The 25,381-nt window shown below is 41.2% G+C and overlaps 1 protein-coding gene across 3 annotated transcripts; it reads left to right on the forward strand.

Moving 5' to 3' along the window:
* The first annotated feature begins 16,132 nt into the window (after positions 1–16,132).
* LOC147905720 (transcription factor BIM2-like) lies at positions 16,133–24,974 on the forward strand. 3 transcript variants are annotated; one of them, XR_015540945.1, is made up of 10 exons: positions 16,133–16,738; positions 16,824–16,910; positions 17,041–17,289; positions 22,314–22,422; positions 22,505–22,574; positions 22,664–22,771; positions 22,865–23,655; positions 24,058–24,172; positions 24,253–24,427; positions 24,599–24,974. XR_015540945.1 is itself a non-coding variant. In XM_087374280.1 (10 exons), exons 1-10 carry the CDS (start codon positions 16,531–16,533, stop codon positions 24,334–24,336), a joined length of 1,686 nt encoding a protein of 561 aa, XP_087230406.1. In that variant the 5' UTR covers positions 16,133–16,530; the 3' UTR covers positions 24,337–24,973. The 3 variants fall into 3 exon arrangements, 2 of the variants coding, with proteins under 2 accessions (XP_087230406.1, XP_087230407.1); XM_087374280.1 differs by having other exon boundaries at positions 22,865–23,096; positions 23,232–23,655; positions 24,253–24,973; XM_087374281.1 differs by lacking the exon at positions 17,041–17,289 and having other exon boundaries at positions 24,253–24,973.
* The last annotated feature ends 407 nt before the right edge of the window (positions 24,975–25,381 follow it).

A 25,381-nucleotide genomic window follows, 5' to 3' on the forward strand; every position in this document is an offset into this window, starting at 1 on the left:
CGCCGCTTCATTGATCAATATGCTGCTTTGACACAACCCATGACTATGCTATTAAAAGATGGGGTTGATTTCTCTTGGGATGAGGATTATGATCATGGGTTTGCACAAATCAAGAATGCTCTGGATTCAGAACCCATTCTACGCAATCCAGATTGGTTAAAGACTTTCTATATCAATCCTGGGTTTGGTGAGCACAATCTGGCAGGCATTCTTCTCTAGCAAGAGGAGGATCGGTTCATGTATCCCGTTCGATTTGCTTCTCGACAATTGCTCGACACTGAGCAACACTATTCAGAGGCTGACAAGCATGCCTTGTCTTTGGTGTTTTGCATTGAGAAATTTAAGCATTATGTGGCTGGAAAGTCCTTCTTTATACTCACTGGCACTGGTCTTGCAAAGCAGGTTCTTCAATCACCAAATCCCATGGGCCGGTTGGCCAAATGGTTGGCAGTTCTACAAGAATATGATTTTTCTTTCAAAATTGTAAAAGGGGGTTGTTCCAACTTGAAGAATGCTTTGATTGATTTAGAGGAGTGCCTTGATGTAACCCTTGTAGTAGCCATAGAAGTTGGGGGTCCATGGTATGGTGGTATCTACAAGTTTCTGACTGCTTTCTCCTTTCCTTCAGAAAGTACTAGCTATGAGAGAAAGAAGATCCACAGAGATAGTAGGCACTACACCCTCCTTGATGGGGTGTTGTACCGTCAAGGCATGGATGGGGTACTAAGACGGGCCATTAATGCAGATGAAGTGCCTAAGGTATTGAAGCATTATCATGATGGATTTTGTGGAGGCCACTATGCCAGTGAGACTATACAGCTAAGAAGATTTTACATGCTGGATAGTATTGGCCGACCTTGTTCAAGGATGTCATTTTGTATTGCAAAACCGGATGCGTCAATTTTACAAGCAAAAACCTATGAGCAGGTTTATACGAGCGTGTTTTTCAAGAGATTTTAAAAATAGTATTTCTTTAGGAAACATGGTTTTTACACTTTTATTTTCATTAGAACTAGATCCCTTTATCATAAAAATATACAAACTAGTCACTCATTCATTTTTACATAACATAAATCTTCTTATTCATAGACATCCCTTTGTACCCTTGTTATTACCTTAAAAAAGTATTGAAAAATAAATCATTTAAGAAACGTCCCTCATAATCACTCTCAACATAATATTATTTTACATAAATAATTACTTATTAAACACATTTATATCATATGGCAATATCTTTCAAGTGTTTTTATAGTATTAATAACAATATATTTATGGACACGTTTCTATAGAAGTTTAAATTACTGTAAATAAGTATTAACTTGGGCTTATATATCTCTCTCATAAAATACATGTAATATTTAATACTATATATGCAAGGTTTTCCAAAATATAACCCCATAGATGTGCTCAAATGGGGTTTTCCGATCAATTTGAGTGGCTGAATGACTATATTTGGACATTGGATGTGAAAGTTATGTCACTTTTAAAAGTGCTGTCCAACGTAGTTTCGCCAACGAAACTACCTTGAAAGACCTTGTTCAAAGGGGTTTCGCTGGCGAAACTACCTTGATGGCTTGCTTCAATGAGTTTTCTTTGGAGAAACCCTTTCATGAAGATAGGGTGAGAGAGGTTTTTCAATGTCACCCCCTATTAAGTAAAAAGTTGTAAGAAGGATCATAAGGGAATTTTCATAGAGAAGTCTACTCTACATGTGGGTTTCTTCAAAAGCCATCCCATTATGTTCTCACCATTCCCAAAGATTCACATAAATATTCGTGTATAAAATAGGCATTCCTATAATACTTTTCATATTTCTAAGTGAAACTATGTTTTCTTCTGATCCATTTTTGTCATATTTTTGCATAGTTGGAAGCTTTTTTTTCCTTCGCTCGGACGCTCGGAAGATTTCGCTCGGAAAATGCTCGTCCCTTGCAAAACCTGTGAACCATGCCAATTCTTTGGTAGGAAGGATTTGCGTCCTGGGCAACATCACCCAGTGATGTCCATCCATCCGTTTCAGAAGTGGGGAATAGATTTTGTCGGGCCCTTGCCCATGACTACCCGCAAAAAGAAGTATCTTTTGGTAGCCACTCAGTATGTCACTAAGTGGGCTGAAGCTATCGCCCTCCCCGCTGTAAATGGTAAGGCAGTTTCAAATTTCATATTTGAACGTATCTGCACAAGGTTTGGGACACCCATGGAGATTGTCTCTGACCATGGGAGTCCATTCTTAAATGAAGCAGTGGAGTTACTCATGGATCGCATGGGTATTGATCATCACACTTCTAGCATCTATTATCCAACATCCATGGGTCAAACAGAGCGGACCAATGGCCTCGGACCAATGGCCTCCTTTGTAAAACCATGGGAAAAATGGCCACAGGGAACAGGAGCCAATGGGATCAGAAGGTCACTGAAGCCATGTGGGCTTACAACATCACTCATAAAACATCTACAGGTCACACTCCTTTTGAGTTGGTGTATGGTACTGAGGCAGTTTTACCACTAGAGATAGAGATTCCGGCCTTGAGATTGGCACAAGAACAGAGGATGACAGAAGATGAACATGTAGAGGCCATATTGGTACAACTTGAGAAGTTAGATGAAACCCGACGCCTTGCACTACACCAAACAGAGATCCAAAAGAATCGACAAAAGTCCCGCTTGGATGCTAAGATTCGCAAGGGATGGGAAAGACACTTTGCTAAGGGGGATGTTGTGCTATGCTTTGATAACAGATTGGACAACCAAATGGATAAGAAGTTTCTGCCACTGTGGACTGGTCCATACAAAGTCATCAAGGAACGTAGCAATGGGTCTGTACAAGTTCAGGAGCTGCATGAACCATATGGCCAGAAGGTGATCAACAAGCATTACCTTAAGCCTTTCTTTGTGCGTGATGGACCCAGGCATGGAAATGCTGTGCATTCCCTGCCTGGGGGGGGAACTGTTATGGATAAAATTGTTTAAGGAAAAAGGCATTAATATGTGTGTGTGTTTGTATATGTGGCAATAGTATAATAAAATATGGTGTGCATAGGGCCCAAGGTTGAGGTGGCAGGGCATGACCATGTGCCACTCTTCCATGTAAGAGGACCCATAAGGTGTGTTGTACATAATCCATGATAGTAATATTATAAAATGTAAGGTGGCATGGCTCCTCCATGTGCCACCCCTCCACCTAGGCTGCATTTAGTGAAATATGGCTCAAAGTCCATGGGAAAAGAACTATATAATAGGTGGAGATGGATATTATATTGAGTTATTCCCTCCATATGGGATAGGCCCATGTGGGGGAGGTATAGAAGGTCCAAGAGAGCAAGTTAAATAATGGGGAAAGTAGGATGAGGTGGCAAGATTCCTTGTGCCAACCCTCCACTTGTCCTCCTAGAGGTTTGAACATATTATAAAATTGGGAAGAGACCAAGGGAGTATCATAGACTTGATGGGGCTTGATTTATGTGGAAAATTGAGGCGAAGGGTTGTCGCACACAATTGAGAGTGCATAACCGCCTAGCCCACATGGGAGACTTTTCCACACACACCATGCATGTGGGAGGATACATTAATTGGGAGGGACCCCCTCTTTTGGCTATAAAAGGAGGGGGCTATTCCTTGATGAGACACGCTCATTCTTGTAAAGCCACCTAGCTAGTATTTCGATATTTCCCTCTCATCCTTTCTTTCAAATAAAGTATGGTTCTCTTCCCTTGATGTCTCCATCTCTACATTCCTCCTCCTATCATGTACATGCTTCTCTTCCCCCTCTCCTTTTCCCCTTGTGTCATAGTCTCCCTCTTCCTTTCCTCCACTTCTAATTCCTTTTCCCCTCCCATGACAACGGTTTGCCCTCACGATCTCCTTTTCTCTATGGCCCTCGAGCGTCGCCATGCTTAGCCTCTAGCCCCTGGTCTTGATTTCTTTTCTGGCTAATAGTGTGCACATGCATCTATGTGTCCACACATACATATCTCCAAGAGCATCATCCTAAAAGCAAACATACTATGGTTTTATAGCCACCCATGTGGTTGATAATCATAAACTACATCTTGCATAGCAAGGACTAGATACTACAATCATGCGGAGACACATCGTGCACATGTACATCTAGGCGGTAAATAATTGTTGATGCATGTTCCTATTTCACATGCAAATTTTCAATTTGATACCAAAGAAACTATAGAAGTTGTCTAGTTTATTCACAATATTCCTTCAATAGGCTTAATTCTTTCACTTATTGTACAAAACATATCTTATGATCCTTGATTTGCAAAATGGAGCCTATTAGTGAAAATTAAACAATTCATTCCTAAAATACTCTTCTACTACTAAAAAGTTTACCAAATGAGAAAGCGAAGATTTCAATCTAACAATACTAGGGGCTCACCTCCTACTACTCAAATTTAAACATTAGGCTAGTTGGGCCTATATTTTAGCATATAGGAGCCATACTATTGTGTACATTTTCATGTCTCACATAAAATTCTACAAATAAATTCACAAAAGTATACAATTAACTAAATTCATACATGTAACATACATATTGCATTCCAAATGCAAATTTCTTTGTGGTCATTTTTGAACATATATAAACATATCCTATATATGATTATTAAGTATAACAACACCATGTTTGGGTGGTTTATGTGCCAATATTTATATAATTAAAAAAAATACTAATTGCTTACATTCATGCAACCTATTAAATGATACATTATTGAACTTTATTTTTCAAAATAAAGCATATTATATAACTTATGAAATTTAATAAGAATTTGAAAATTGTTTTAGTTTCAATGGACTATCACCAATTTTTTGGTCTTGCATAGGGCTTATTAGAAATGAGTTAGAAATCTAAACTGTGGTTCTCGATTGAACCAAAGTTTCCTTTTATGAGCACGTATTTTTGTGTGTAAGAACGTTAAATTGTTAGCAAGATAGGAGCAAAATTTCCTATAGAAGACTTGCCTATGAAAAAGTCAAACTCCATAGACACAAATCATGCATGACTTGTTTGATCTAATGACCAAGTTGACCTAAATTTTTTTTATTATAAATGTTTGCCACATTTGTAGCAATAGAAAAGGGGAAGGAATTTTTTAGGGAAAAGAGGAACATCTTCTTTGTTGATTGATTGAAATATGGATCTATCCTTTATCTAACTTTCAACTATTTTCTAGACCTACATATTTCAAAATGAATTTACGTCTATATACAATTCAAATGTGTGCCTATTACTCTACACCATATTAGTAATGTAAAGTAGCTAATTGTAAAGCCATTAAGAAAATGCTATTATTTAAAGTACAAAATTGTCTAATCTATAGTTGCTTTGTTTGTCATACAAAAGAAAAATATATGTGGTCCTTCTACCATATGTTAATTTGTGAAGCATCTTTTTTGTTGAAGCTAAAGAGAAGAACCTTTGATGCTTAGCTTTTGCAATCAAACAATGAAAAATGTGTTCTTATCTGCTCATATGGTCATTATAATTGCATTTTACAATGTACAAAGAAACGTTTGTTTGTAATATGAAAACATAAGAAACTTTAATGCTTGGTAAACAAAATTTAAAAATGTATGGATAGTCTAGAAAAGCATGAGTTCATAGTTCCAAGAAGGGGAATACATCAATCACACACCTAATTCCCCATAATACATGATAACATCATTTCATCACAAAGGGCGTGTATATGATTGATATAAAGTGTAAGAGTGATAAAGGGTGTATAACATTGTTGTCATTTAGAGTTAAAAGTGTATACTTGATGTTAATTAGATTACAAGTTTACAAGTGAGCCTTAAGGATATTATAATTTCTAAAACATGTTTCATCTTTGATTTTTAACTTAAACACATGCACTAGACATATTCCATTGTTCCACTATAATAAGGATCAGCGTAAAGGGAAGGTAGGAAAATCCTTTTACACAAAATTATCACTTCAATTACTGTTGTTCTAATAAGGATACACAAAACGAAGAAGATTGATTGTATACTAGGTAATATATTTAGAGGTTATTGAAAGTAGTCTGATTTGTTGTGTGTCACAAAGCTCAAACATGAAGTTTGTTACATATAAATAGGATATAAATGGACTACAAGGATGTAAGGTTCTAATTTTTTGGTTTTAAAACCTTCTCCATACTTATGTATTAAGACCAATGGCCTTTTTATATCTATTATAAGGAACCATGCAACCATCTTAGATGTATACATAAACTGCCCACTGATTCACATGCTGTGAATGGTATTGCACCAACAAAATCACATTAACCCACTAGCCAATGCTTGGCTAAACAATGCACAAACCTCACTGAACTTCCAATGCAGACCTGTACTTGCAAAACATGAGCTAATTTGAATGTTGTATTGCCAAATACAGAGGTAAACAGCTCCAAATCCTTTCCCATAATTGGCAACAGTCTCAAAACCTGCTCAGAATAGTGTAGACAGCAACTACATTCACTATTATTGGGGCGGACAAGCTATAATTGGCAACAGTCTCAAAACCTGCTCAGAATAGTGTAGACAGCAACTACATTCACTATTATTGGGGCGGACAAGTTGAATTATTTCAAAATCTAATTATAAGAAACCCATGCAAGATGATTCCTAAGCCAATTTTTTCCTAGAGGCCCTAATCTGTCTTTTTTTTTGCGGTAAAGTTCAACTTTGTATTAAGATTTAAAAAGTAGAAAGAAAAGGAGGGATATACAAAAGTGGAGCAGCCTCAAGAAAGCGAGGCGGGAACCTTCAATTCCAAATCTTTCCTACCATTCTATAGGTCTTGTTCTTTTTCCCAGAAAACTGTATTGCTTTTCAATATCCTCTATGATGGTTGTAGTCACCATTCTCCCCAAATGGGGTCTATGAAAGGCAAGGTTGTTTCTCTGTCTCCATACATGAGTTATCATGTGTGCTCTGACCACCTGCCAAACTTCATACATGGGGTCAATCATCCTGCATCTATCCCCTAGCAGGGCCATTTTCCAACTCATTTTGAAGATAATGTGAGCTCTTGCCAAGCTGAGGCCAATCTGTTTCCACACATCCTTGATAAAGGAGAAATCCCAGAATAGATGCATATGAGTATGCTTCATAGCATTACAAAAAAGGCAAGTCGTACCAGCATTCAGATTCCATTTTGCAATTCCTACTCCCACCATCATTTTACCAACAATCACCCACCAGAGGAGAAAGTTTAGTTTTGTAAGATGGTGTGGCCTTCCACACCCTTTGAAGCCGTGCAACCCATACTTGCACCGTGTCATTTGGGGCATGGAACCTCCACTTTCTACTTGCAAACAAGGGAGCCTCTAGAGAATTACACTCAATAAAGTCCCTTAAGCAGACTTTAGAGAATGGTTTTCCTTGACTCCAAACCAACCCTCTGAACCCCGGTTCTTCCTAAAAATATTGACTAATATGCCAGTCACCCTTAATTCTGCTCAACAAGAGAGTAATTACCTCACCTTCCCATAGTGTTAACCCATATCTTTGTACAATGGTCTCAGCATTTAACCACTTTAGCCCACCAGGATCCCAAATTTGCACAAAAGTCTGAAGCCCTTTCTTAAACATTCTAGCTACCAGACAAGGGTAACTCTTAAGAAGATCTGGGCCTATAATTAATGGCCAGTCAGATAACCAAATTGACCTCCCAAGAGAGGCCTCACCATGAAGTGACGTTAGTCCCCCCCATAGACAACCCTTCGATTTACCCTTCCATATTTGCGCTAGCCTTATGAGCAATTCAGATTGGGGAGTCTTAACTGCAAACTCAGATAATATTACGTCTTGCCATGGATAGTTAATCTTTATTAGAGCATTCAGGCACATAAAGAATCTTGAGATAATTGCCCTCGGTTGGCTGCTACCTAGCTGTAGTTGCCACTTGCTACACAGAATGCCATTCTTTTCTTTCATAGAGACTAAACCCAAACCACCATTCTCCTTTGGAGCTTCATTAGCTCCCATCTCATTAAGTGCCATCTCCCCTCCCATATGAAGTTCGAAATAAGTCTGTCCACATTATTAGTTTTGGAGAACGAAATGACAAGAAGTACATTTACCAAGATAGACTCAAGCATATGCTTCGCAATGGTAGTTCAGGCAGCAAGGGAGAGGGTTTTTCCAGTCCATCTATCAAACTTATCCTTAATTCTCCTGATTGCCCATTCAAACTTGTCTTTTAAAGAAACTCCTCCCCCAATTGGACATCCAAGGTATCTCAAGACTTGTCCTTTTTGGATCCAGTCGAATTTAAAATTAGCTGTCCATGGAGGTTCCTCATCCCAATCGAGCCAAAGAGTAGTCGTCTTGTCCTTATTGACTTTAGAATCAGATAGTGTAGCAAACTCATCAACAATTTCCAAAAATATGTTTATGTTCTCCTCAGTCCCAACCCAAAAATTGGTGTTGTCATCAGTAAAAAATTACAAACAAAATAGAGTCTCACCTAGCATCTTTAAGCCCTTTAGGCTTCCACTATCGAGATGCCTATCAATCGGCACTAACAGAGGTTCTGTGACTATGGTGAAGAGCAGTGGAGCTAATGGGAAACCTTGCCTTCCACTTTGTTTTTATCGAAGCTATACTTATATATAATATAAAATCATGGTGAAAGTTTATTGAGCTATTTTTTTTAGTTTCACAATATTGATAGAACATAGTAGACTTTTATATATTTTCTTTTGAGTTTTGAAGTAAAATATGTAAAGCCTGGTGAAACTTTAAATTTTCTCATAAAAGTTTCAAATCTTGGTGAATATTTCAAATGTTTATTTTTATTAGGGCATACAAACTTTCAAAGCCAATATAAAAGTTTCACTTCTTAATGAAACTAAAATGAAAAAATCACCCATGCTTGCCTTATAGATCTTCTCAATTCAAACTTCTGATAGTGATAACTGTTTACTGAAACCGTCGCCCATGCATTTGTAAACAGCATGTTTACTAGCATGCAAAATCCACTACCAAACCCTTGTGGATCTAAACAGCTCAAGACACAAACTCCCAGCTTACACGATCGTAGGCCTTCTCTAGGTCTAGGTTAAGCATGAGTATTTTTTCATTACTTGCCAAGGCATAATCCATAGCTAACATTGCATTCAGAACTGCTTCATGAATGTTTTTGCTATTAACAAAACCAAATTGGTGTGGGTGAATGAGCCCTGACAAAAGGAACTTGATCCTTTTAGCCAAAAACATGGCTATCACTTTATAGACCGTGTTGAGCATTGACAACAGTCTCCATTTTCTTGGAGATAGCCTATTATGGGACTTAGGAATCAATTTTATCACACCTGTGTTTAACTCTATGGGCATCTCGCCCTTAACCTTGCACCGATTAATGAGCTTAACCAACTAAGTTTTGCATGTATCCCAATATACTTGAAAGAATTTAGCAGGAATACCACCAGGGCTAGGAGCTTTCTCCTTAGCCATTTGCATAACTGTGAATTTTACCTCTCCTTCGGAGAATGGTTTCTATAGCATAGTCGCTTCAAAGTCTAGCACTTTGTGAGGCATGTCAACCAGAAAGGCTTTCAATCTAATTTCAAATTCGACAAGTTTTATCCACCACACACCCTGTGAGAAGTAAATCCTGTTGAGGTGAGTAGTTCTCCATACACTACCAACTTGCTTATTGTTCCAAGTGAAGACACATAGGCTATTAAGACTATCAAAAGATACCCAGTCGATCAGGTTGCAGCTCTTCTCAAAGAGTTGCCAAGCGTCCATTTCGTTGGTTGTACCTTTTGCACTCTCATGCGACCAGTCTCGAGCACTGAGGACCAAGTTCCAATCTCCAAGTAACAAGGCTTGTTTTCCCTCAACAAGTGTCCTTAACCTTCCCCACAAGGCTATTCTCTCAACAGAACTATTCGGGGCGTAAATTGAAATAACCACAAACTTGACCTCCTGAAAGGGGAGTTGCGTAGCCACGTATTCCCCTCAAGAACTGGTTTCAATAGACAGTACCGAGAGTTGCTCACTAATCACGAGAGCAGTCCCCGCCTTCCCTGCCTGAGGGTAGTTGCTAATGCAACTATAACCCCGAATGCACATTCCATCGAGATTTTTGTCTCCTGTCTTCATCTCCTGCTAAAACCTTCGGCTTATGTACACTGAGTAATCTCCTGACCACTTGCTGTTTCCAGAGAGCGCATGCACCTCTTATGTTCCATGAGATGCAAGCTATTTGTGGCCTTCTGGCCTTCGCTTCAGCCCTTGTCATAGTCATCATCTCGATCCATCTCCTGCGCCAGTGGAGCGTAGATGTTGACAAAAGCTCCACCTCTTCTTGCTCTTCTCTTGACATCTCTGAGGGATTCAGCCCTTCTGAAGCTTCTTTCACCCTGATTACCTTCATGCATGGTTCTACAGTCCAGCTTCTTCTTCTCTGCCACCTCTGTAAACTTTTTAAAGTCTTCAGCTCTGCCTTTGGGGTTCGCTTTAGGAGATTTACCTTATTGGGATGTTTCTCCCTAGACCTTATCCACTTGGACATTTGCTACCCATGGAAGCGCATGCACCACCTGTGTTTGCCCCATGTCCTCAACCACTGGGCCTTACATCGCCTTTTCCCCCTCTTTTCCCTCCGATGAAGCAACCAGTTCGTTTTTCTCAGGGCCGCCACGTTCAGGACCTAGCAAAATGACCACTTCACGTGTCCTCAACCAATGGGCCTTCCATCGCCTTTTTTCCCTCCGATGAAGCAGTCGGTTCGTTCTTCTTAGGTCTGCCACGTTTAGGACACTCTCTAGCAAAATGACCACTTCATTTATGGAAATAGCACGCATCTGGGAAGACTCCGAAACGAACTTCAACAAAAATGCTCCATTCATTAGGAAGCTCCAACTCCAGTGCCTCCGGTATTTCCCTTCTCCTGTCCCACATAGAAAGCAGGCTTTGGGGGACAAATTTTCATCACAATCAATTAGCAAAGTGCTAAAGTTTTCATGACAATCACTTAACTAAGTCAAGTTAACATTGTGTGGTTGGAGTGGAAAAGGTAAACAAAAAAACATGAAATGTAAAATGTTTTGGACAAATTACACATTAGGAGAAATGAACATGACTTTTATTGGGAATGACTATAATGAGAGATTGAATAGGGATAATAAAACTTGTTGGTAAGCATACCAAATTGAGAAATAAGAAGGCAACATGGGACACGATTTCTTAAAAAAGAAAAAAAATGGCACGTTTTATAAAGAAGGTTTCTTTGAATATGAGAATTGTGGTTGAGATATTATTGAGAAATGGAAAAACAAAGATGATGTTGAGATGTGCAAGTGCATTTGTGTACACAAAATATCTAGGCTAGACTCACATCCTTTCTCTTTACTAACTTCCCATCATAGTTCCATCCTTTTGAATTTTTGAGCCCAATCAAAGGCCTTCAAGCCATTTGAAAGCTTCTTTTGAATTCCAAAGCTGAGAGATACACCTCCTTAAGAAGAGAGTTGAATGATTCTAGAAGATCTAGTTTCTTAAGCTTAAGGAAAGGCACTAATCAAGTTGGTTTGATATGTATAATTTTCAAAAGGGAAAAAGTTGCACACTCCATGGTAGGGTTCTCAAAATAGTGGACAAGACATGCAAACACATGATATCAAAAGAGAGGCCATAAACTTTGCTGACATCCCATCGACATGCTACTTGTCAAAATGTAGATTAGGTAGGATAGCTTTTAAAAGTTCTTATGCTTTTTTAGTAATAGTAATTATATTTATATTGATGATAGTTTCTTCTATGGAAATTACATAGGTTTTTTGAGTCAGCACAATGTGCTTTGATGCTAAAATGCAATGGCTACATAAATGCCATTCACAAATGCTTTCCTTTTTCTTCTTTTGTGGCCCCATAGAGGAGGTCAAGCCAAACTTCCTCTACTTTGCTAGGCTACAATCCCTATTAGATAACTGGTGACTTCACCACAGGCCTTGCAAAAAAAAGGAGCCTTAAGCAAATGAAAAATATGACACTCGGGTTTGCCTTTACAAGCAAGGTGTCACAACCACTAAGTCCCCCACACGTTATGGAAAATGTAAAGTAGGTCAAACAATAATAGCTTCCAATAAACATTAAAGGGGAAGAGGAGAGGTGTAAAATGGGAGGAGAGGTGAGGGAAAGTGTGAAAAGGCAAGAGAGGATAAAAGTGAAAAGTGGTAATTGTAAGGGTAAGGTGAGCCCTAATGACACGGTAGGAAAAGGTTTTTATTGGAAAAAGTTACTTTCCCATGTTACTTAGACCCCAAACCCTAAACATTACCCCACATGACCATGTAAGAGTGCATTTCCACGACATGCTCAATGGGCAGAAGCAAGCAATACTTGGCATGAGATGGTAGTTGTATAGATGTGTTCTCCTTCAATGCCTACTTAACATCTTGCCCCAAGAAATGCATATATGTTTGGCCCTCTGTCAATATGTTTTCATATCCCATTAGAATCGAACCTTCTAATTAGACATTGTATGCAACGACCGAGCTAGAAGCCTTGCATTCATGGAGCCAGTGGAGCCCTGCATTCATGGAGCAATGAGTAATCGAGCACTTAGAGCATTCCCACGTAGGGCGATTCTATACCATCAAGTGCAGGATCATCAAAATTGGGAGGTTTCCCTCATATTCACAGTGGCCTGAGGGCATCTATTAACATGGCTAACATTGCGAAATTTAGCCGAAAGCAAAGAATTCGGCCATTAGATTGGACAAATCTTGAAAAGTTTGCCAGATGCAATCCTAGAACGTTCACCTCTTCTTAAATATCACTTGTTCTCATGCCATTACGCTATTTTGCAGCCTTGATTCTCTCGGGATGTCCATGGACGATGTGAGAAAGCACTCGCTAGCATGTGGGGGGGATCATGGATGCAAGCATTGACCATGTGGAGACGTGGTCCTTGATTTTGACTTGGAAAACCGTTTGAGTTGTGATTCAATTTACAAAAAAGGAAAGGTTGGTTGTAAGTTATAAACAGACCACGGGCCCGCCGTGAGTCGCCCTTTACAACGATGCTTACTTTTCGATTTTATGGCCACCGTTGTCACGCATGACGCTATAAGTAGAGATAAAATGGACACGTGTCGGTAAATGGTAACATGTGTGCCATGGAAACACTGGAAAGATGGCCACGTGCTCGTAAACCAGGGAGCAGCTGCCACGGTCTTTTTATTTTAGCTATTAGCTCTTTTTCTATTTTAGATTTTTTGGGTTTTTTTTGAGGGGGTCTCAAGCACGCTAGTTTAGCCATCCATTGAAAAAAAAAATTTAGCCTTGAGTGCCTTGCTCGTGAACATGCACTAACTCCAAAGCCAAATTCGCAAACACTTTTTTTCCTACATTTGAGGTAATGGATAGCTTTGTTTTGAAGTGGCAGTAGTGTTCTAGTGGTTCCAAGTTGATCACAATTATTGTTTCCTAAGGAACAAAACTTCCAACTAAAGTGAGAGACAACAAAACTACTTAAAAGCTCACTTAGTCTATACAATCCATAATTTTTCATTTTCATCCACAATATAGCACCCACTATACATTCTCAAAATATAAATATTTATTAAAGAATAAGTGTCATCAATTAGACAAAATAGGGGAATGAATTACATATACTCAAATTCATACTCACTCATATTTTTACGCCGAACCTTGCATCTCTCAAGAACATTTGCCAAGAGGCAAGTAGCAAAAACTATCTTCATTGTTGGTGCTGGACATTGTTGTGTAAGAGTAGCATTCAAAGTGCTTGCCTTCATTTGTTTTGAGTACTAGTTTTCCTGTGTGAGGCTAACACCCACCAAACAACTCATGGAGAAGTCTTTCCCCCCACCTTATGTATTCGGTGCCTCCTCAAGTGTGGACTCCCTGCTCTATAACTAACTAGAGAGTGGAGGAGATACCAGGACCGTGACGGACCCGACATGTGTGCCTTGCTTCGGAACTTGAAGGCCCTTAGCTCACCATGATAAAACTCCAAAAACTGACGGGTGCTTGGTTTGGGTAAGAGCAGCCATACATAGTTGGGCATCGACTCGATGGTGGTGTGGCCTAATACTCGGAGTCTCTCCCACCACCTGATGCCGTACATCCAACATAACACCCTCCTTGTACTTGCTTTCCATCTCTATATCTTATGGAGAGCCCATGTGAGAATGTGATCTTAGATCCTCAACAATAGTACTGTAAGTTGGTAGCTACTTAGTGGTGGGAAAATGCTACATTGAGAATTCTTAACTAGAGAACGTTGATGGGCAGTGGTACAGAGCATGATGACTACCCTATTCATGTCTCACAAACCTATTAAGATTGTGTGATCTTGCGCGGCTCTCGACTAAGGAAGTGTGTACATGCAACGGTTAGTATGGATTGACCACATAAATGAGGAACCCTTAGGTCGTGCGTATGATGCAAGCATTGAGAGGCGATAAAATGCATGACATTTATTGGTTTACGTTTTCAAAGTTGTGAACCAATTGTGATTTGAGGCATTCTCGTGGGTGAAGTTGGTCCAAGACCCGTCCTAATGCGGGAGGAATCTGCATAAAAAAGTAGCATGTCGAATTGTTCTCATGAAAGGGAGAGTAGATTTGAGCAAATGTACTAGTAAGAGTAGGGGCTTGTTATCTAAGGCAAGATTGATGGCAATGACGATGCTATGCTTAAAAACAGGATCTCACAATTGAATTGAATTCGTTGATGACACTCTCAAATATGCTAGTTGAAAGGGTGGAGAGCTCCAATTTGCGCACATGAGTCATGTTACACACTGAGGGTGCGCACCCAAGAGGCAAACATGTCCACTGCGCAAACCTGATGGGTAGAGCCAATCTGGGCTGCCAATCGCTCCATCTCACGGGGCGAGTGTGTAAACACCCGCACAGAAGATTGCGCAACGCAATGTGCCTCAAGTGCTCGAGCTTGGGATGCACCAAAGTAACCATGACTCTATACCACAATGGTCAGGTTACGGGATGGGTTTTTTTTTTTGGGGATTAAGGTGTGGGTTTTTGCAAACCCTAATCTAGTTGAAACCCTAATGAAGCAGAGCTCACCCTACTGGCTATGGCTACGGCGAACAGTAGCTCAATCAGAGCCATGGCGAACTGTCGAAAACTGTGTTGTTGCTCTTGGAAATCGTCATCCCTCGTTTCCAATCCGGAGACAATAACCTAACAAAGCAGGGGTGATGGCGAGCAGTTGAACAGTCGTAGTCACGAGGAGGAGCGTGCTGCTGGAGCACGCGGCGCAGGTGGACGGGCGTCCTTTGCCTCTTGAGGTAAGCATTGCTCCACGTCTTCATGGTCCCTTTACTCCAATTCTCCTGTGAGATGCTGCGCCAACCAAATCTTACGGGAGCGCACGATCCTGATGTTTTATCTGTTGGAAAGGTTTCTATTACTGTGTGGGATGGGAACTTGGGAAGTTGGGAACGGTAACGGATGAAAAATGAGAGAGAGAGAGAGAGAGAGAGAGAGAGAGAGAGAGAGAGAGAGAGCGCGAGCGAGCGAGCGAGCGAGCGAGAGCGAGCAAATTTCAAAGAGAAGATGACGGGAAGATTACGCTGTAATTTTCACAGAGAGAGAGAGAGAGAGAGAGAGAGAGAGAGAGAGAGAGAGAGAGAGAATTTCAAAGAGAAGATGACGGGCAGATTACGCTGTAATTTTCAATCAAACCTCGCAGAGGAGAGGCAGAGATCAGAGGAAGGAGGGGGAATGGGAACAGTGGACAGTGGAAATTGATGAGGAGAGAAAGAGGGAGGAGAGCGTATGGAGGCCCCGCGCTGACGAATTGCTGGCTCAATCAGGGAGGACTTCGAGAGCAAGTGAATGTGAGATAAATCCGAAATCCGGATGGTTTCTGCGGCAACAACAGGTGAGGAAGGGGAACAGGCAAAGCTGAAAGGAAGTCGAAAGAGACCATGTGCCACGCAGCGATGGCGATGGCGATGGCGATGGCGATGGGAGACAAGGGGAGCATGCCCTGCACAGGCTGCCGCCCCCCCCTCCCTTGCTCGCTTTTACCGCTTTGTTGAAAAGAGAATTCACCAAAAGACGCTCTTTTCACTCCCCTGCTCACCGTCCCACCCAAACCTTGCCTCCCCCCCCCTTTCCATCAGCTTTTCCCCAACCCCCCCTTCCCTGCCTTCAATTTTTGCCCTTGCACTTTCCTCCCCCAGCTCCCTCCCTTTGCTCTTCATTGACCAATGCTGTCTTTCATCTGTGACGATCTGTCATGAACCTGGGTTTTGGCTGCAAATCTTTTAGTCCTCCTTGTTTCGCCTGGGGAAGGGACAGCGCGATCCTGCCTTTTAGACCGAGGAGCGCACTCTTTTTCCTCCTGGATTTTTCATCAAGTTGAGATCGTTCCGACGCTCCACGAAGCTGAGAGACCACTCTGAAAACACGAGTTCGAGACACAATTCGACGAAAAGCTCCCTATCGTTGCACGGAATCCTTGGGGCTCTTAGATGGTCGTTTTACAGGTCTTCCAGGGTGGTGTGCTCGGAACATCTTAACGTGTATGGCCCTGCCAAATACAGCAGCGGGCACAGTGCCTTCTGAGTCTGTAGAACTGGTAGAAAGAGGTGTAGGGAGCCCTGTGGGTTCTGTGGTTGGAGTGACTTCTAGCAATTCGATTGCATCGCAAGACATGCGGCTGGGGCCATCTACACACCGGACACCTTTGAACTTGGAGCTGCCACAGTTATCTCAAACTCCTGTACATGAAGGTCGCTTCTACCTTTCGTTGGCTGCCGACTCTTTGTATCGCAGTCTTGAGTTGGGCTGTGCTCTTACATGTTGGGTTTTGTGCAGGAGCAAAGGAAGCGACCACTCATGATTTCCTGTCACTCTACAAAAGTGCTGTACCTGTAGGGAAAATCGAAACAGCAGCTGCCCAAGGTTTTTTTTTTTGGATCCAAGCCGGAATTGTATTTATCGTTCCTTAGATCATCTGGATTGTGCCCAATGAGGCGTAAGAGTGGGCAAGTGCTTAGATAGCATGAGCTGATGTATGCCCTGTCATTTGCAGGCTTGTTAAGATCTGTTGCAACCCAAGACTTTTTGCAACCCTTGGACCATTGCTCCAAGCTTGTTAGTGGAAATATTATACCACCTGGGTTGGTAACTACAAGCCTCATGAATCGTCTTCGTGTGAGCAGTACAAACAGCTATGGTGTTGAAGAGGCTACTTATCGCCACCCTAATGGAACCATGGAGCTGTCATCTAACGTGTTTACACCGATGGATGGGATGGAAGGGGGCTTAAGTGATGTCAAGGGTAAACTTTTGGACACTTCTTGTTTAGTATTCAGCTTACAACATTATCTTTTGATTTTTTTACACAGCCCCTCAGGCTTCCAAAAATTAAATAGGCCACATGTTTACCCTCATGCTTAAGGGTTCCATGATCTTTGACCACTGTGCAAGGGTATATCAAGATGGACAATTCGATTATGTTGTTCACGCCCTTCACAAGGTGAACACACCTCTTTGTGAACATACCTTTTGGGACACATGCCGTTGAAAGTGTGATTTTTCACTCTATATAACGGAGGTGGAATCAACACGCGCCTTTTTTTCACTCTATGGAGGCAGAATTAACATCCTATTCGAATTCAATCTCTAGTATTAGCTATCATTGCATCTTATTCGGATTCAATATTTACATTTTTCTATGCTCTTGTGTTCACTCATGATATAGATTACAAGGGTTTCCTACAATGATATGAGAGTAAACATTGCTCATGCCTATAGAAAAGCTCCTCAACCCCCTAATACCAACTACATGCCTGAAAGCTCCACAAAAGAACAGAGTCCTCTATATACCCCTTAGGTCTTGCCTTTGTGTACTTGGGTCATTGCAGGAGAACGAGACACAGCTTTTCATTGGTTGCAAACCCTTTTTCAAGAAGGGACACACCACACCTATTGACCCACGTGAGAGACTTTTTATGAAGGGGCACATCCCTTATCACAATTGCAAAGAGTGTGGGTCACATCGGTGGAGATGTGATACCAGCCAGCTTCTACTATGTGTGATGGTGTTTATGGTTTTCAACCTTGTGGGGGGTGTGGGTGTGCGTCGTGTGTGTGCGTGCGCGCGCGTGCGTAGTGTGTGTGCGTGCGCTATCTTTGCATTGAAAACAACACCTAAATCTAGCGACCCACGAGACTTAAATGGATTCCTCAAGTCGCAAAAATCTGTGCCAGCAATCAATGTGGGGGATTGTACAACCAATGGATGCCTTGAGTTGTGAAAATATAGAAAATACATGTAGCCATGTCTAGAACCATGCCTTGCTCCCAGATAACTAGCAAGATGTAGTCATATGATGTCATGTTGGATGTGGACAAAGGTAGCCGAAGGTCAATTATGTTCCCCACCATAAGAAGTTTTTATCGTGCAACCTAGATATTCTACGCTGTGATGTTGGTTGTCATCTCCCAAACCTTGTCTTCTTGTGAGAGCTACAAGCGTTGACGAGCCGAAGGGAACGGCTCATGACAATCTTAGCTGATTCTGATCATTTGCTCTCCGTCTATTAGATAAGCCAGGGAGATCATCCCTGCGGCAAAAGCATGCCTCCCCTTTGTCAACCATGCCACCATATCCTAGGTGAAAACCGTACGAATGCTCAACAGCTTGGTGTGGGTGTGGGTGTGTGTGGATGTATGTTTTTCTTCTAGAAACGTATCAAGTATTAGAAGCTTTGAAAACACCACCTAAATTTGGCAATCCATGAGGCTTAAAATAGGGAGCTGGCTATCTTGTATCCTAGCTCTAGAGGTCCTAGCTCACTACCTATGGTACCTTTGGAAGCTGACAACCAGTGCGGAGGATTGTACAACGTATGGATGCCTCGAGTCGTGAAATTCGATGCCAAGGCCCAACAATAAGTGTGGGGGATTGTACAACCAAGAAATGCCTTGAGTTGTGAATCCACCTGAAGCCAAGATCTTCCCCTCGTGTGAGTCTCTCCTCAGGCTGCAAAAAAACCAACTAATCTAATGGAGTGAATCTTGGTCTGTGAAGCCAAATAGCATGCCCCTAGTAGAGGTCTCACCCTCTATAGGCTGGCATGTTGAAGCCTCCACATGCAAGTCCATGTCATTGGGAAACTCAGAATCCAAGAGCAAGAGACATGCCTTGGCTAGATGAGGTGCTTGTGACAGAAGAAAGTAGCCTAAGGCCTTTGTTACAAATATAAATATGACTGGGGCAAGTGGGCAGCATTGCCTCATCAAGCGTGAAAGAGAGAAGGTTTCCTTGATGTCACTAGAGATCAAGGTCTAGTTGGAGCTGTCAACACGCAAGGCAACGATTGCTATTACCCGTTGCTTTGATAAGCCAAGTCACTTTATAGTGCCCTCCAAGAAGGTCCGACTCACCTTGTTTTAGGCCTTCTCAAAGTCAAGGAATAGGATTGCAAGGGGCTGAGAGCCCAGCTTGTGTGTAGGATGTGTACAAAATTAGTCTGTGTGTTATTAACAACGTCTAGGAGTAGAGGTCAAAGCTAGAAACTCAAGGTTGTAGCTAAGATGTTGTAGTATCCAAAAGAGTAATTTGGTTGAAGAGCTTAAGAACCTTCAGCATCTCCTCATCAGAATAAGAATCCTCCAGTTGTCTCATCATTATCACCCTTCTCCTTGGCTGTCCTCACTTTCGTCCTTTGCCTATATTAGCTGTCCCCTAATGTCTCGATATTTGGAGTTTGGCCCTTGCAAAGCACGTGCACTTGGTCTTGAAGAAGTGTCCTTGTCATCCTACTCATGAATATTGATATGAACACTTAAGCCCACCTAGACTTTGTCTCTTGCAAAGTTAGTTGGGCACACTCATATTTGTTTGTGGGGATCCTGCTCTTGCTTCCGCAACGTCTCAACAAACCCTCTCATGGAGGGCTTGTCTACTTTTTTAGATGCTAGGTTAAAGATGTTGGAGATACAATCTAGAGTTCTAGAGAGAACTATGTTGGAGATACAATCCACACTTCTAAAGAGACCAGTTATTTTGTTTGGATCCTAGCCTCGATAAGAGACATTACCATTAATTGGATAGACGGTTGAATTTGAACATAACAGTTTTTGTGATTCGAGATGAGATAGGAGTCAGGACTAAAATCCTTGCAAGAAACTTGGCAACAAAGGATGTTTAGAAAGATAGATTTCTCCTTTAGTGCTAGCCTCTGTCATAGCTGAGTCTGCCATTCACCTCCTGAGTATCGACAGAAACTCAGTACGAGACCTTTCTATAAATAGATGCCCAGTATGTGGGGGTCTGTGGATTTGTAAGTGTGAGAGCATATATTTATACTATGGTCTACACCCACTGCTGGGCGCTGATGACGTCAGTTGGGATGTCATAGTAGCTAGTCCCTGTTATGCGTGATGGAGTTTATGGTTTTCAACCTTATGAGTGACTATCATGAGATTGAAACTGCACCATGCTTTTAGATGAGTTTGGGCATGTTCTTGGATTCATCTAGATATAGGCTGTCTCCGATTGAGACTCTCCATGTGCACCCCTAATCTAGTGTTTGGTAAAACACTTTTTTGGAAGCCTACCTTGCATCTCTCAGGCAAGATTGCCAGTAATTTTGAACCTCTTAAGAATCAGTCAAGTCGGTCTCACATTTTTTTTCCACTTGTTCTTCAATATATGTGCGAGGATCTATGCCTACCTTCTCATAGTGGGCGTCGAGTGTGTGACTCCATTTGCCTTCCTTGTATCTTGAGTGATTGGGATCCATCAATGAAGCAATGTCCATTGCAAATAAATTAGTTTGGAGTGCATCCCTCCCAATATGGAGACACCTTGTTTCCACAACCTTTCGTACAAAAAAATTAGTTGAGTGCATCCCTCCCGATATGGAGACACCGTGTTTCCCACAACCTTTCGTGCTTCGCAGACTAAGTTCAGTTTAAATGGCATTTTTCTTCATATTCTGCTATGCAGCTACCACCAAATATCACCACTTTTCAAGGACCAGAAGTTCTTCCTTCAATTTGTACTGCACCTGACATTGGATGTCCAGCTGTGACCTGTCTCCAGCAGGAGCAAATACTAATTGGATATGTTTCCAACTGGAAATCAGTCCAGATTGACATCTGTCGTCATTGACCAAGGCGTTCAGAAGGCAAAGTTGGCGATTTGTATACTTGGGTCAAGTCTGATATAGAAAGGATTTCAGAATTTTGAATAGTGCAGTTTCAATCTCATAATAGTCACAAGGTTGAAAACAGTTGTGATTTCCAAAGATGAATCTGGGCTTGTTCCTGGATTCGTCTAGATATATGTTCTTGCTGTATTAGCGGACATGCAAATTTCACCTTATGAAGTTTTTGTCCATGTTGCGGCCTGCTGATATTGCGATAAATTCTGTCTATCTTAAGTGCCCTATCAGCGTTCTGTTCAAAGCATCTTTTGCTTAGAAATGCTCGTTTAGGAGAGACTAAAATGAAAATTTAGAGTTTTCACATGCAGTTTTAGCTTGAATGCAGAGAATGTGGACTACTTTTTCATTAGCCTTGTCCTATGGTGTTAGCCTTTGTTACAGCTGCATCTGCAGTGCTGACTGAAACTCAGTATGAAGACTTTTGTATAAATGGTTGCTCAAGTGTGCGTGGGTGTGTGGATATGTATGTGTGAGAGCATTTGTTTATACTTTTGTTCTGCACCCACTGTTGGGCGCTAATGACATCGGTAGGGATGTAATTGTAGCTAGTCCCTGCTACTAATTTATGTATTCATCTATATGTTGCATATTTTGAAACATTGCTGGTACGTATGGATGTCAGTGACGTGAGTTGTCATGTGACAATGTTTCAAACTAATGTGACTTTCATGATTCATGAGGGTGTGTTTCTATGAAAATATGAATGAGCATATTGATAAGTTAATTAAGTCAAATGCAGCTTCTGAACTAATGTTTCTTCAGAGTATATATATTTGAAAGACCATTAGATTAATGCAGAAGTGGCCATTGGCCTATCATGGGCATCTGTAGCTAGTAGTCACAGCTTATGGATTGAGAATGTTATTGTGGAGCCTGGCTTTTCTGCATGCACTTTTTGAAGGGGCAGAGTGTGTATTGCAGAAAACTTGTAGTCATTTCTACTATTTTTGCATATGTGTCATTCTCAAATGAGAGACATCATCCTCAAACATCCAGTGAAATTAGCTCAACATTTACTTAAAACTGTGCCATATCAGGTTTTTTGACTATGTCTTGTCTGCTGCTCAAAGAGTTGTATGCTTAATACTGAAATGTTCTTACTCGTTGTAATGGAATTTTGGTTCAGATCATATATCGCAAAAGATGGAGGGCAAGAACAATGACTGCAAAGCAAACACTCCAAGGTCTAAGCATTCAGCCACAGAGCAGCGAAGAAGAAGCAAAATCAATGACAGGCAGGCCACTTTGCCTTACCTTAGCTTAAATAATTGATCTCGGAGTCTGCAACCATCTCATATGTGCTCTGTTGAATTTCAGATTTCAAATGTTAAGGCAACTAGTGCCTAATAATGATCAGAAAAGGGACAAAGCTTCTTTTTTACTTGAGGTACACATCAATTGTTACTTTCCAGAGTTTAAGTGACCAGGTCACAGATCATTTGGCATTGAATGCTTATATTGTATACTTTGCGACAGGTTATTGAATACATTCAGGTTCTACAAGAGAAAGTGCAAAAGTATGAGTCTACAGACCATGGACGGCAGCAGGAAAGGTTGAAAGCTATCTCATGGGACGTACCTCAGGTGCAGACAATCTCATGCTTTTATGTATGTGAAATTGGATTCATGGGCTCCCTAAATACTGACTAGAATTAATGTTCGTGGTTCCTTATTCAGAGGAACTCTGGCGCCCGGGACTTAATTACTAGTAGCTCCTTCATGGATCCCTTTTATGGGAAAGAGCACATTCCGATAGTATCAACCATGCCTTTTGACATGAAGCAAGTCCCAGACAACAGCGCTTCAGGGGGACCCAGTTCGACTTCTTTAGCAGCACCAGTTGAACATGAAGTTTCAAGTAGTGGGCATGGTTCTTTGCCTGTTGAAAGAACACCACAAGGGGCACAAGGTCACCATCTAATCCTTGAGAAAAGTGCCATCACAAAGCCAATACCTGTTTCTTCATCTAGTCAGCTCCCTGTTCAAACAGCATGTGGGAAAGTTTTAAATCATGCTAATCATTCTGTCCCTTCTTCGGCATCAGAATCCCATGTTTCAAGCTGCCCTATGCCCTTTGACAAGCAAGCCGTACCACTTCCTTATAACAATGTAGAATCTGCTTTGCCTGTGTCTCACGGAAACAGTCAAGCACGTGCTCAAGCAAAACACAGTATGGAGGAACCAAGGCAGCAAGAGTTTAAAGGGAAGGATCATGGACTCGTTACAAACAGTGAGACGTGTAAGCAGGACCTCGCAAATTTAGATGCAGAGCTGGCGCCTTCTGGCACAGGATCTTCTTTTGGGCTGTTGCAAAATGGTGATGTTACTGTTCCTGAACAGTGTGGTGGAGTTATAAATGGTGCTCTTAGATCCGAGTCTCAGCTGAAAGTGGGGTCTTTCCAAGACATACGGGAACCAGTGATTGTTCAAGGTGGTGTCATCAATGTCTCTACTGTATACTCCCAAAAGTAAGTGTTCCTCTTTTTTTACGGGCAAGGAAGGTTTTAACTGTTTTTGGCCTGCCTGAAGGAGGGTAGGGTATAGTGACCGGTTTTGTTTTGAGAAAGCTAAAAATCGCAAAAAAAAATTACTGAGGTTTTTTGTGATTGGTTGTGGGCATAAGATCTCCACCTTTTCCTCCTTTTTTTCTTCTTTTTATTTCAAGGCAGGCCACTTGAACATCGTTCAAACTTGTTTTGTATCTTGGTATAAGTAAACCGGAAAGCCATGCAGCCACTATGGTGTGCAGTTTGCCAGCAGCTAATATGTTTTTAAGATATATTTTTTGGAGAGCATTTTTAAGGGTGACATTCCTTTTCTGCATTTGTAAGAGAGAGATTCAACAACACTCTTCTTTGGGGGGTTGGCAGGTTGCTAGACACCCTTACAAGGGCTCTAGAAACTTCAGGAGTAGACTTATCCCAAGCCAACATCTCTGTCCAAATCAATTTGGGAAAGGCTGCAGTGGCAACTAGTTCAACAAAGGTAGAGTGTCTGGCTAATTTTGCTTCTTGTCACTGAGGCGATCTGTGAATGTTTACTGAATCATTGTGCCAATATAACAGGCAGGAAATCAGAGTACTGAGATTCAACAAATAGCTCAAGGACAAGAGTTGGAGCATTTGAATAAGAGACCAAAGATTGAGTGAGATTTGAATGTCACCAATGGCCCTTGGGCACAGCAAATTTGCTATGGTTTTGGAATAGCGACTTGTTTCAGGCCTTTTGGTATTCCAGAAGGCATGCTGTGGGTACATCTGTTTAAAGGTCATTTATAGCTGCTAAATGATTTGTATAGTAAGGATTTCAACTCCGTATGTGTCCCCAAAGAGAGCACTCTTTTCCTCTTTTGGTTTGCGCCATAAACAGCCTCTGAGGTTGAGGTGGAATTCTAACTATGGATAATCCCAGGCACCTACTTGTGACGTCGTAGGTTTCAGGACCCAAACTGACTACTGTAAATGAGAGAGATGGGGAGTGTAAGATATGGAGACACATACTGTTGAGCTGTAGATTCTGTTTATAATTCTTTACAACTGATTTTCGGGTGAGGCACACCTTGTGCACATATGTAAAGTATTCATTGCAAGATAGTCCTTCAGAATTGAGACAAATAAAGTTCTTGCAGAGGCCTCTAATGTATTGGCTTCTCACTTACATATCCATAATCCCACAATAGGTGATATAGATTGAAGCAATTTAAGGGAGACACTTTAGAACTGCAGGTTTAAGCCATTATACTAGTTTACACATGGTTTCAGTAATTTGATGCTCTATAGAAGGGTGCATTTATTATTTCCAGATGGATCTCCATAAAACAGCTACAGTTTTTTTATTGGAATCACAGAGTTTTGTGGGCACCTTCCACTTTTTTTTTTGCAAGAAGTGGGCACCTTCGACTTTTTAATCAGGAGTCATGCCTCTTCACACAGTGCTAATGAATTTATGTTCGCATTATAATCAGAAACATCATTTTCTAACAGCAGAGCACAGATGCATGACAAGAGATGTCGTGCAAGAATGTAGCTTCAAGCATCCTCTGATGACATTCTGGGATGTTCATGTGGTTAGTTTGATCAGAAGCCATAATGTGGAAGCCTATACTAATCAAATATTGTTCATCTTTAAGAACCATCCAAATTGTGTCCTAGACTTGTCTCCACCATTGGGTGCTGATGAGATGGGGGGGGGGGG

Source organism: Dipteris shenzhenensis, chromosome 1 (genome assembly GCF_047967505.1).
Source record: "Dipteris shenzhenensis isolate YYH24624 ecotype China chromosome 1, Dip_SZ_1.0, whole genome shotgun sequence".
NCBI classification, from domain to species: domain Eukaryota; kingdom Viridiplantae; phylum Streptophyta; class Polypodiopsida; order Gleicheniales; family Dipteridaceae; genus Dipteris; species Dipteris shenzhenensis.

What these genes read in the sequence shown, in the direction of transcription:
- LOC147905720 (XM_087374280.1), top strand. Translation starts at nt 16,531, where the DNA reads ATGGCCCTGCCAAATACAGCAGCGGGCACAGTGCCTTCTGAGTCTGTA. An exon ending in TCTCATGGGACGTACCTCAG is followed by an intron (nt 22,772 to 22,864) that starts GTGCAGACAATC and finishes TTCCTTATTCAG; the next exon opens with AGGAACTCTGGCGCCCGGGA. An exon ending in AACACCACAAGGGGCACAAG is followed by an intron (nt 23,097 to 23,231) that starts GTCACCATCTAA and finishes CTTCGGCATCAG; the next exon opens with AATCCCATGTTTCAAGCTGC.